The sequence below is a fragment of the Stigmatopora argus genome, chromosome 3, assembly GCF_051989625.1.
Source record: "Stigmatopora argus isolate UIUO_Sarg chromosome 3, RoL_Sarg_1.0, whole genome shotgun sequence".
NCBI classification, from domain to species: domain Eukaryota; kingdom Metazoa; phylum Chordata; class Actinopteri; order Syngnathiformes; family Syngnathidae; genus Stigmatopora; species Stigmatopora argus.
The window spans coordinates 13,087,522-13,098,922 of record NC_135389.1 but is presented as its reverse complement, the minus strand read 5'-3'; the positions used below and the strand labels follow the sequence as shown (position 1 = coordinate 13,098,922).

Sequence of the window (11,401 nt, the reverse complement as noted above, 5' to 3'; positions counted from 1 at the left end):
ATAAATTGAATACATTTTATTCTTATTACGTACGTGTAAATAAGAACAGGATCTGATGACAATACTTTGCGTGCAATTTAATACACGTGGAAATGATTAGTACAAAATTAAGATCTCTTTGCAAACTTAAGAAGAAATCTTTGACCACCAATTAGGCAACTATTTGTAACAACCGTACAAAATCTGCAGTGGAATTACAACATACTGTATTTAAAAAAAATACAAGTTCACAACCACTCCTCCCTATTTGAATGAATTGAAAGTCAATTGTCAATGGCAGGCTATAAAAAAAAATCTAACCAGTGTTCCATTCTTAATTATATTAACTGCATTATTTATTTAGTTAACATTTTGTTAATGTATACATTTTTTTGCCTAAAATGTGTATAATAATGATTAGTAATTTAAAAATATTGAGAGCCACTATCCATGTACATGTACAAATGTGATGTTGCTGTATTTTGGACGCCTGGTTTTCTTGAGTTTTTTTACCCCAAAGTTTGACTTGCCCTTAATTACCCTCCAAAAATAGTCACTAGCCATATATAAAATTTAATTACTTTTTAATTAGGCAGCCCGGTGTCCGAGTGGTTAAGGCGTCGGCCTCACAGTTCTGAGATTGAGGGTTTGATCCCAAGTCCCGACCTTCCTGTGTGGATTTTGCGTGCGTGGGTTTTCCTTGGGTACTCCAGTTTCCTCCCACATCCCAAATACATGCAGAGTATGCTGGTTAAAGACTCTAAATTGCCCCTACGTATGAGTGTGAGCATCCTTGTGCCCTGCGATTGGCTGGGCACCTATTCAGGGTGTCCCCCAGCTGGCAGGACCCCCCGGGACCCATGTGAGGATAAGCGGTACAGAAAACGAATGATTGAATGAATATATTTGAATTGACTACAGTACAGCACATGCAGTATCCAGGGTTTTCCCCAATACTTTATAGCACTAAAACGGTGCTACATGAATGAAATACAAAACAGTACGTATTACAATAATATTTTAACCACGTCTGGTTAGGTAATCGGGCTAACCGTTTCTGTCATTGCTCTGAATTGCACCTTTGCTTGTTTAAATGGCATTTCAAGATTATTGTTACTAAATAAACTGTAATAGCACACATTAGTCAGTTTTAAAAGTGTCAGTATATAGTTAGATTTGTATGAATTTCCTTTTATTTAACCTTTCCCACGGGGAATCCGTGTCTTAAATTAAGTAAACAAACATTTAAGGCATCCCGTCAGTTCTACTTTCTAAATAATCATGCATACTTTTGCCATCTCTTCTATCAACTACAGAGAACTTTTCATTTTAAAAAATCATGTTATTTCTTTACATAGTTTCCCCTTTGAAAATATTTGAAAAACATCTGCCATTGGTCCATTAGCGGGCATGTTTTAAATTGCCTTTCCACATTCTTAAACCAAATGTAAAGGTAAGCAGTGGTAATAAAAAAAAATGACATTCACACTTAAATGTTTTTCTACATGAAGTTCCACTATTCTGCCATTCATTAAAACCGAAACAACTAAATGTCAGGATGTGTACTTACGTTTTTGCATAAGAACAGTCGCCGGTCACAGTTCCGACAAAAAGGCATGACTGACCAAGAGAGAGTGAATGGGTCATCTGAAGCGCTTGTTCCAAAAGGACATGAAGGTGTTGGAGTTGAATGTGCTGATGAATATGAGCAGCAGTAGGTAGAGACTCATCATAATGGCAAAGTGGTGCCTGACAAACCATGAAGTATTGCGGGAATGTCTGCGTTGGGGAAAAAAACGGCAACAATGAGCCACGCCATCCACAATAATGTCAACTTTGTACAAAAAAAATACAAGAATGAAGCAGATTCAATGTTTTTATCACGTTTTTTTTCCTACTTGTCCAGCAATTATACATTCACGACCACCTGCGCTCATCAACCAGTTTTTCCCCCAAGCGATGGCGTCCAGCTGTGTCTAATCGCCTTGTTAATTTGTTTGTATTTGGTTCACAGGATTGAAAATCCATTTTCAAACTCATAAATCCTATGACATCAGTTCAGTGTGTATACGCTTTGCAAAGACAATAAAATGCTTTTTAACGGAACAACGTACCTAAAAGTATTTATTTATTCATTTATTTATTTATTTATGGGACCACTTATTCATGTTGACTAGTACTTATTTATTCATTACTTATTTATTGTTTATTTGTTTGTTTCTCATTTAGTTTTGTGCACTTCCCTAATTTATCGTGTTGACAACTTAATATGTCGAATCTTTATTGATGTATTATTTATTAATTATGTATTATTATTTATTTGTCTGTTTGTTGTTGTTATTTGTAGACTTTGTGGTGAAGCTTTAAATCTCATTTTACTTGTATAATGACAATAAAAGCATTCAATTCAATAAAAATTCAAAAGAATAATTAATTTCATTATTTTTTTTATCGATTCAATTGTGCTAAACAAATCCATGCGGATAATTTCACATGTATAGCCACGGTTACTTATATGCCGCCCTTCCCGTTTTGTCAAATCCAATAACCAAAGAAATGGAACATACCTATCGTACTCAAGGGCTAGATTGACACGGACATATATTGGCATCGAAAGCCTGATGGGAATAACCAAAACCGAGTTTGACACCCGCGGTATACCTGGACATGTGTCGGCTCTGCGAATAAACCAGCAGATACTTGACACGTAGGAGCTGATTATTTGTGACCACAAAGTACTTCTCGGGCACGTCTCCTCCCTCGCTGTTCTTGGCTCTCGAGCGCTGACGGTCGACAGTCTCTGAGTCTGTCGCGGGCGAGAAGCCGGCGCGTGAGGTCAAGACGGTCGACGCGGGCGAGGCGGCGACCGACCTTTTCTCTTGACCTGACACTTGACGTCCGGGTGATCGATGACTTGGCAGAGGGCGACGCAGCTGAGTAGCGGGCCCAGAAGGCTTTCTTGCCAACCGCTGCTGTGAGGACTGTAGAGTAGAGCCATGCTTAGGTCACTGGTGAGGTAGGTGCCCTCTCCAAACACTGCGTTCTGTATATTATGCACACAAAAAAGCAAATAAACCTCTCTTCACACAGCGTTTCAATTCCCATTTCTTTACTGAAAGTACTTGAGAAAAGAAAAATACGCATTTTCATAGCTGACAAATCCCCAATTATTCTGGGCATGAGCCAGTAAATTTGTATACAAATTGCTTTAGTATTTATATTACAAATATCAGGGGGTATAAACTGCATTTACCAAATAAATACAAATTTTAACCTATAAAAAATAAATTTATTTTTTCTGTTGTTGAAAAAAAAAGTTCAGAATTTCCCCTTACAAATGAAATATGTATTTTTTAAATACATTTGGCAAAATAATTTTAAAACTTCCCATGATTCCTCATTTTCAATTAAAAAAAAAAGAAATTATAAACATTTCAAAAATTAAAAAGTAAAAAAAAGAAGATTCTTTTCTTTGTATTTAAAAAAAATAAAAACAAACATTATAAATGAGAAAATAATTGACTAAAAGAATATTTATAATTCTTTTTAAATTATTCCCTACCGCTTATCCATACAAGGGAGGCGGGGGCACTGGAGCCAATCCCAGCCAAGTATGGGCAGTAAAAGGGGGACCTAGCGAATTGTTTGCCAGCCAATTGTAGCTGTTTAAAATTGTTAAACTTTTCTTTTAATAAGCAAACAAGAGCAAAATTACTATTACCGGCAATTAGGGTGTTAGACGCCCAATCAGTTTTGACTGGGAGGGCTGACAGCAATCTTTATTGCCACCCTCTCCTAGTCAAAATGGATTGGGCGTCTATCGCCGTCAATGAGAGCTGTCGACCAATTAGACCATTAATTCTCATCAAAGGTTGACCTTGTTGAGGTGACAGTGCAGCCCGTTGTGAATGATGGAATGAAAGTTCTCCAGACGACTCCCATGGAAGGCGTAGAAAACCTCTCGATCCTCCCTCATCCGCTCGAATCGCACGTTCAATTGGTCGCAGTACTCCAGCTCGAAAAGGAAGTCCGGCGCCGGGGCGGAAACGGCGCCGTTTTGCGTCAAGTCGCAAAGTCTGCCGTACTGTGGTGGATGGATAAAAATGGAGTTGGTGCTCCCCAACGCTTACCTATTCATAAATCTGTCAGTACCTCGTCCTTCTGCAGCGTTTTGACGGCGAAGCTCTTGGACGAGAGGATCCAATGCGCGAGCGCCACGTGGTGCTCTCCCTCTCCTGGACGCAGTCGGACTAACTCTCTCACGCCAGGGAAGTTGTTCACATCTTCTAACTAGATGAACACCATGGATAAAAAAGAAGACGCATTGGTACTAAGGATGGGACGATAGCCAGATTGGTGCGACAAATTGGCTTTCTACATGTAAAATGTGCGCAGTCATTTTCCTTTTTTGCATTTGTGTCTGTTAAAGGATTGAACCTTACCAACGTGTCAAAGTCTTTATTGTCCTGGTGAAGGTATCGGGGAGGGAAGGGGCGGAGCAAAGAGTCCTTTTTGTAGGTCTGGGCAGCAGCGACAAACAGGCTGCAGCGAAGATCGGCCGCCACGGGGTCTCTGTGCAGACACGAGCGCACCAGCTCTCGGACCACCTCGGGTGGGAGCGGCGGCTCCATTCCCAGGACTGAAATCACATGAGTAAAGTTGGGTTGGACCTTCTCTCAACTTATAATGAAGCAGTTTTTGCACACATTACTTTTAAGAGACTGTCAAGAATCTTGCTTTGTTTTTATTTTTCATCTGTACGTCGTACTTATGCTAAGCTCTGTGTGCACTGAGTAAAGTTGTCAATCAATAATTCATATACTGAATGGCATAATTCCTGATTCTTTTATGAAATATGATTTGAACACCTTGGAAACAACAACAAAAATCGAATTGAAATCTTTTATATAGGGCAAGTCACCAACACTAATTAGATCCAATGGCAATCCTAAATACATATTTTTAGATGAGTGAAAATATTGCAAAAAGCATTGCCCCAAGTAAATGACAAATCAGATTTTTTGGTATTAACGCGAGCCCTGCTGATCCTCATGAAATACTTTGTTTACAAATATTACGTAGTCATAAACAGCGGACATGATTGCTTAGTGGTTTGATTTTGAGCAGCCGGAAAGCTAGTTAGTGCCAAAACACATACGAATAATACTGGATAAATACTCTGAATTTTAAAAAAGCACATTTATTAACACTTAAACTGTTAGTACTGGTTGTTGAATGCTGATGTTTTAGTGCCATTGACAGCAGTAGACATTTTAACTATTAGGGTTAAATGGTAACCAACTAGTTAAATCTTTCTCATATCGAGGTTAAGGTAAATAGAGAAGTAAGTTTAAGTATAAAGCCAAATATTCCTAGTTATTTTTTATGTTATACAATTACGCTATCGAACTGTTAGCTTCAGACAATCCTTGTGACCGATTTGAACATGTACTATACGACAAAGCATCCATTTTTTTATTTTTTTATTTAGACATTTATACCATCTTAGTTGTCCAACAGCTGTTTCCTGCATCATAACAGAGGATAGCTTCCCATAGTTTTACAGCTCTGAGTAGCCATGATTCCATAACATCTAAGTATGGAAGTATGTTTGTTTTCATGTGCGATTTTATATTTGACAGATTTGCTGTCATTAATTTACATGACGTTAATGTTTAGTTTTAGCCTCTGAAGCTAACCACAGATGCTACTTCTCACAAGAAGTGCCGCATACACGCGTGACGTTGCCCACAAATAAGATAAAACGCGTAATGTTGTTAAAATTGTTAAAATGCTCTTATGTATTCGTACTTATTTGCGGCGAAAAAGAAACATTGAACGTCTTTATGTGGCCTTACCAGAAGTTGGCTCAACTCATAGCAGTCCAGACTGAGAAAAGCAAACGTCAGACGATGTTGCGTTCAAAGACTGCTTTGAAAAACACGATGAAGTGGAACGTAATGGTTTGGTGAGTGCATTTTCGTACTGGTCAATTAAGAGATACGATGTAAATCTGTTTTATTTGGGGGTTTATTACTTAACATAAATTCATTTCCATAATTTTCCGAATCGTTTTTGTTTAAGAGTTCATTCTCGTAATATACAAATGTACCACGAATGCATCTGAATATTTGTAATGGCGTCCCCCATCACTCTTCAAAGTGACAAATTAGTACTACATGCAACGAGATTACGTTACATACAAAATGTATGTAATTGTAGTTAATTTGATTTGATTACTGTTTTGACAATTTTAAGTTTTTTAGTTACATTTAAAATAGCACCATATAAAATGTCATTATCCTATATACGTAGTCCCTCCCTCCTTTCCCTTTGCTCCTCATAAATGACACCAAAATTGCAAAATGTAATAAAACGTTATGTGAGACGACACTTTTATCTGGTAGAAATTAATGAAACATTAACTTTTAGTCGTCGTATATAGACATAAAGTGTAACTGTCAAAACTAATGCAAAAAGTTTCGTCCCCAAACCGCAAAATCTATCAAAAGAAGCCCAAATTTTATCACCCCAAAAATTGGGCGGGAACTCACCCAATCTGGCAACGGTTCCTGGCCAACGTCCAATGAGGATTGCCTGCGTAATCACCCCCAGCGTGCTGCTTCGTGATAGGTCAATTGGATCCAGCAGCAAATCCACTGTTTTCGCTGGACTCTGCCTCGTCCCCCTCCCATCCGAAAATACATGAGCGAGATGTGTAAAAAAAAAAAAAAAAACACCGTCACGTGATCGCCTCTTCCTCGCGATCCCATCATTCGAAGCCTAGCGGTTTCTCTTGCCCCTGTCCCTTTTCAAAGCGTGCATTTTGGCGAAAATCCGTTCACAAGATGCATTCGAAACGAACTAACGAATTCTAGCGAGCAGCCAAACGTAAGGTGAGTCGTTTTTCGTCCTATTTTCATTCATTCACATAGTGAAAAGCCGTTAAAATGCAACCGGATTGTATAGTCTCGCTATTCTGGGGGGGAAGAAGCGCCGATGCACCCGTGACGTGACGTGCCGCGACGCAAAGGCTGAAGGACAGCGCGATGCATCGTTTCCCCACTGCAGCATCCACCGATTGTTATTATTATTATTATTATTATTTATAATACGTATAGTCGGGATCGCAGTGTACCATAAAACAAAAAGATTCGTCCTGGAATGGTTCGCTTCTGGAGGCAGTGTTCATATTTGGAGGCAGAAAGATGCCCTTCATAGCATCCACCATACTGTGCATCAAAATGTCCTCTAGAAGCAGCCACAAAAATAATGTAGCCGTTAAAATAAAATAAAAAAATGAGCCTTGTGAATCTGATGGGCCTGAATGTATCATCATTGTTCCAATTTCAATATACAAGGCCACAATGCTTCAATCACATCCATAATACGTGGCTTTTACTACTTTTCATTTTTGAATTAATTCATACATACATTAATTTATCTGTACCAGCAACAAAAAAGGCGTTTTTAATGAAGATGATATGATCAGGGAGTGCCTCCTTTCTGTTTATATTGGGGTCACAAAAAGGCCTCATTAACTCATTCCTTGCCAGCCCAGGTATTTGTGTAGTGTTCATTCATTCATTTATTTTCTGAACCGTTTATCCTCATTAGGGTTGCGGAGGGTGCTGGAGTCCATCCCAGCTAACTATGGGCACCTGAATCAGTGGCCAGTCAATCGCAGGGCACAAGGAGACACACAATAATCACGCTCACACTTATACATAGAGGCAATTTAGAGTGTACAACTAGGTTTTTGGGATGAGCGAGGAAACCTGAGTGCCCAGGGAAAACCCACGCGAGCCCAGGGAGTACACGCAAACTCCACACAGTAATAAAAAATATATTAAAAACGCAGATTAACATTAACTCTCGCTCTGTTTTTTAGCACTCCTCTTATTGCCAGCTGATCGAAAAGCCATCCTTTGCAAGCAGAGAAAAATACTCAACTCATCATGGCAGGTATGTGGATGTAATGCTACTACGCAACAGAGAAACTGCTTTGTCCACTCAAACATCTTTGTGCAATCGTAGAGAACAACTTCCCTCCCCTGCCTCGATTCATCCCCCTCAAGCCGTGCTTCTACCAAGATTTCAACGAGATCCCCGACCAGCATCGCACCATGTGCAAGCGCCTCTACTACTTGTGGATATGTGAGTTGTGCGCTGCCATTTGTGTTTAAAATGTCAACGCCGGTCCGCCCCAAAAACTGTTTTACCCAAAACACTGTTTGCTGCAAGACCAGAGGGACGGATATTTTTTGTTGTTGTATTTGTTGTTTAGGTGTATCGTATAATGATTGAGTGATAAAGATAATGAATACGCGTCTATAGATATATCATTGTAGGTTGAAAGAAATGATCCAATCTAAACGCAGTATTGATCCATATCTTCATTTTTCAGTGGTGCCTTTTTGTTCAAAAATGGTTTTCTTTCAAAGGTCTGAAATGTGTAGCGACTCAATTATCATATACATTAAAATTTCTTTATTATTTTTATTGCTTCATGTCAGGGGGATATAAAATGTGTGGCCTATTTCTTGTTTGGTGTTTGCACACATTGTTCTGGCCTTTGTTTTTTTATTACTATTTATTTATAGTGCAAGATAGTGTTGTTCGGGGTAGACAGTTTTCAATCTTGTTTGTGAAGAAGCTAGCAGGCTTAATCTGAATTAATACGCAATATTTCGGGAATGATTCACGAGTAAACCCTCACCTCAGAAGCTTTCACTTCAAGTTTACCAGACGTTTCTGTTGTGTTGACTGATTTCAACTGTTGAATCACAATAACCCGAGTGGAAAGGTGTCAATCACTGTCATTCTTTCTTGGTCAGTGAATAGCGCCACACTGGCGGTTAATCTGATCGGTTGTCTGGCGTGGATGTGCGGTGGAGGCGGGGCCACCAATTTTGGCATGGCCTTCCTATGGCTCATCCTCTTCACGCCTTGTTCATACGTGTGCTGGTTCCGGCCCATTTATAAGGCCTTCAAGTAAGCCGCTTACATGTCAATGCATGACGTCTTGGACAAAAAAAGGGCAGGCTTCTGTCGATGACGTTTTTTCTTCCAATCAGGACTGACAGTTCGTTCAACTTTATGGCGTTCTTCTTCGTCTTCATGGCCCAGGTTGTGATCAGTATTATACAGACGGTCGGCATCCCCGGATGGGGAGTATGGTAAAGTGATGACCACAAATACACATAAATTGTATCTGTTTTTTTTAAATGTAACATTTCCATTGCGTCCACCAGTGGCTGGCTGGCGACCATCACGTTCTTTAGCACCAACGTGGGCTCGGCCGTGGTGATGTTGATCCCCACCATCATGTTCACCGCCGTGGCGGTGCTCTCCTTCATCGCCCTCTCAAAGGTTTACCACGCCATCAAATTCCAACCTACAACCGGTTGTTTGTTTACACGCTTTCCCGTACAGGTGCACAACTTCTACCGCGGCAGCGGCGGCAGTCTGGGGAAAGCCCAGGAGGAGTGGGCCACCGGAGCCTGGAAGAACCCCCACGTCCAGCAGGCGGCCCAGCAGGCAGCCATGGGGGCCGCCCAGGGGGCCGTGCAGCAGAACCAATACTCGGCGGCGCCCACGTACAACTACGACGACCCCATGTAGGACGACGAAAAGGTGCCAGGTTCTATCAAAAGGGATGAATTAAGAAGGCAGTTCGTAATTAGGTGCCCTTCATTAGTAACCACTTCACAAACGGAGAAGCATATTATAGGGTGTAAGGTGCAAATGTACTGTACATTTATGAAATTTAAATGTGAATAAGTTAGTTTTTGTATCCCTTTATCACATTTTCACTGTCAATACTGGCATTTAATATTGAATCCAAATAACCTAAAACATCCATCTTCTTCACTTTTTTGGACTATTTGAATCCCAAACATGCGAGAAAGTGCCGCTCAATGGATAAAATAAGGATTATCTCACTTAGTTTAGCATTGCATGGCTAAGAGAAGGAATACCAAGGAGTTGAGGCGCAAAATATTTATGCACAAAAAGCACTACATGTCATCATAAATGATAGTACAACTGCGTCGGGTTTGGACAATAATTTTGTAACATTTGGATGCTCTTTCCTTAGGCTAAGCTAAAGATGCCAAGATAGCTTTAATTGATTTTTTTAAGGCTAGAACACTATATTGAAATATTAACTACAACTGCAGTTATAAGTGGTAAAAATTATACAATGTCAAACATTAATTTGATCCATCTTACTTTTTTGTTGTTTTATGCAATTTTTTGTTAGAAAATACTGTGTAGCCGTTTTATTTTTATTTTTTTTATCCACGGTATCATATTCATTACATTTTTGTGATACACTGGTTGTGTGTAAAAGCACAGAAATCGAAGAGCCCTTTTTACAGCAAAATATTACATTTGATTAATATGGCTTCATTACACAAATATAGCCAGTTTAGCTGCTTTAGTGGTCATAATGTCTGCTGTAAAAAGGGCTGAAAAAGCCGTAATTGACTGGATAAACATTCCAAAACCGTGTCTTGAACTGGAAGTTGGACATAACGTGAATAGTCGATGTTGTGGGTGGTTAAAAGCAGTTTTCAATTCTCCCTCTTCTTGTAATCTGCTTAAAAAATATCCTTGTTCCATTGTCATTCTGTGGCTGTGTGTTATTCTACCAAGTGTACTATGATATTAACAAAGAAGAAAATTACAACATACCTGTCAACCTCTGCCGATAACAGCCCTTATAAATGATTATTGATTCCCCTTACAAACCCCCCAAAAACCTTACAAACACCGTACGAGTCGTACGGTGTTTGTAAGGTTTTTTGGGGGTTTGTAAGGGGAATCAATAATCATTTATAAAGGCAGTTATTGGCAGAGGTTGACAGGTATGTTACAATATGAATTGAAATGAGGTGATCCGAATGTCTTCAAGATTAAGATTGCCCGTGACAGTGTTAGATTTGAAACAAATGTACAAAAATATGTAACTGACTGCTTGTTATTTCAAAAATGTGATTTGTCTTGTCTGGTTGTGATCATGTGGGGAAAAAAATGCATATTTTGTTTAACCTTTCAGTTATTTGAATTAATTCCAAACACAATTTTTCCTCCTTTATGCTTTTTATCTTTTTTTTTTTTTAAACTGAAGTACATGGTTCCTCAAGAACGGTGCACAATGTAATCCAAGATTGTCAAATTTCAAAAGGGTTTTATAATTAGTAAATGTGAGCTCCTCTCTGAAAGTGAAAACCACTATTTTCTGTTCAATGTTTACGTTACATGTACACCATTTATCACTTGTACAGTGGGAAAGGTGAATTTGTGCAGACAACAAATGCACTCCATTAGTGCTGTATTTATGCTTCAAAAGGCCGTTCCTCCCATGTGTACTTTTTGCTGTCTGATCTGTATTATCATGTACTATAAATGAATAAAA

The 11,401-nt window shown here is 39.2% G+C and overlaps 2 protein-coding genes across 3 annotated transcripts; one reads left to right on the top strand and one right to left on the bottom strand.

Annotated features, from left to right (window-relative positions):
- Position 1: 1 nt before the first annotated feature.
- Positions 2 to 6,577, bottom strand: parp16 (poly (ADP-ribose) polymerase family, member 16). 2 transcript variants are annotated; one of them, XM_077596271.1, is made up of 7 exons: positions 6,534 to 6,577; positions 4,422 to 4,618; positions 4,132 to 4,269; positions 3,857 to 4,063; positions 2,851 to 3,022; positions 2,641 to 2,785; positions 2 to 1,758 (listed from the first exon to the last, which is right to left on the bottom strand). In XM_077596271.1, the coding sequence occupies exons 2-7, from the start codon at positions 4,608 to 4,610 to the stop codon at positions 1,623 to 1,625; spliced, it is 987 nt and encodes a 328-aa protein (XP_077452397.1). In that variant the 5' UTR covers positions 4,611 to 4,618; positions 6,534 to 6,577; the 3' UTR covers positions 2 to 1,622. The 2 variants fall into 2 exon arrangements, with proteins under 2 accessions (XP_077452397.1, XP_077452396.1); XM_077596270.1 differs by lacking the exon at positions 6,534 to 6,577 and adding an exon at positions 5,838 to 6,484.
- Positions 6,578 to 6,706: 129 nt separating this feature from the next.
- scamp5a (secretory carrier membrane protein 5a) lies at positions 6,707 to 10,732 on the top strand. The gene is made up of 7 exons (XM_077597342.1): positions 6,707 to 6,875; positions 7,871 to 7,944; positions 8,017 to 8,136; positions 8,817 to 8,973; positions 9,057 to 9,158; positions 9,234 to 9,351; positions 9,415 to 10,732. Exons 2-7 carry the CDS (start codon positions 7,938 to 7,940, stop codon positions 9,601 to 9,603), a joined length of 693 nt encoding a protein of 230 aa, XP_077453468.1. The 5' UTR covers positions 6,707 to 6,875; positions 7,871 to 7,937; the 3' UTR covers positions 9,604 to 10,732.
- The last annotated feature ends 669 nt before the right edge of the window (positions 10,733 to 11,401 follow it).

What these genes read in the sequence shown, in the direction of transcription:
- scamp5a (XM_077597342.1), top strand. An exon ending in CCTCTACTACTTGTGGATAT is followed by an intron (nt 8,137 to 8,816) that starts GTGAGTTGTGCG and finishes TTTCTTGGTCAG; the next exon opens with TGAATAGCGCCACACTGGCG. An exon ending in CCCATTTATAAGGCCTTCAA is followed by an intron (nt 8,974 to 9,056) that starts GTAAGCCGCTTA and finishes TCTTCCAATCAG; the next exon opens with GACTGACAGTTCGTTCAACT.
- parp16 (XM_077596271.1), bottom strand. Translation starts at nt 4,610, where the DNA reads ATGGAGCCGCCGCTCCCACCCGAGGTGGTCCGAGAGCTGGTGCGCTCG. An exon ending in TGCACTGTCACCTCAACAAG is followed by an intron (nt 3,023 to 3,856) that starts GTCAACCTTTGA and finishes CATAATATACAG; the next exon opens with AACGCAGTGTTTGGAGAGGG. An exon ending in CAGAGCCGACACATGTCCAG is followed by an intron (nt 1,759 to 2,640) that starts GTATACCGCGGG and finishes TCCCCAACGCAG; the next exon opens with ACATTCCCGCAATACTTCAT.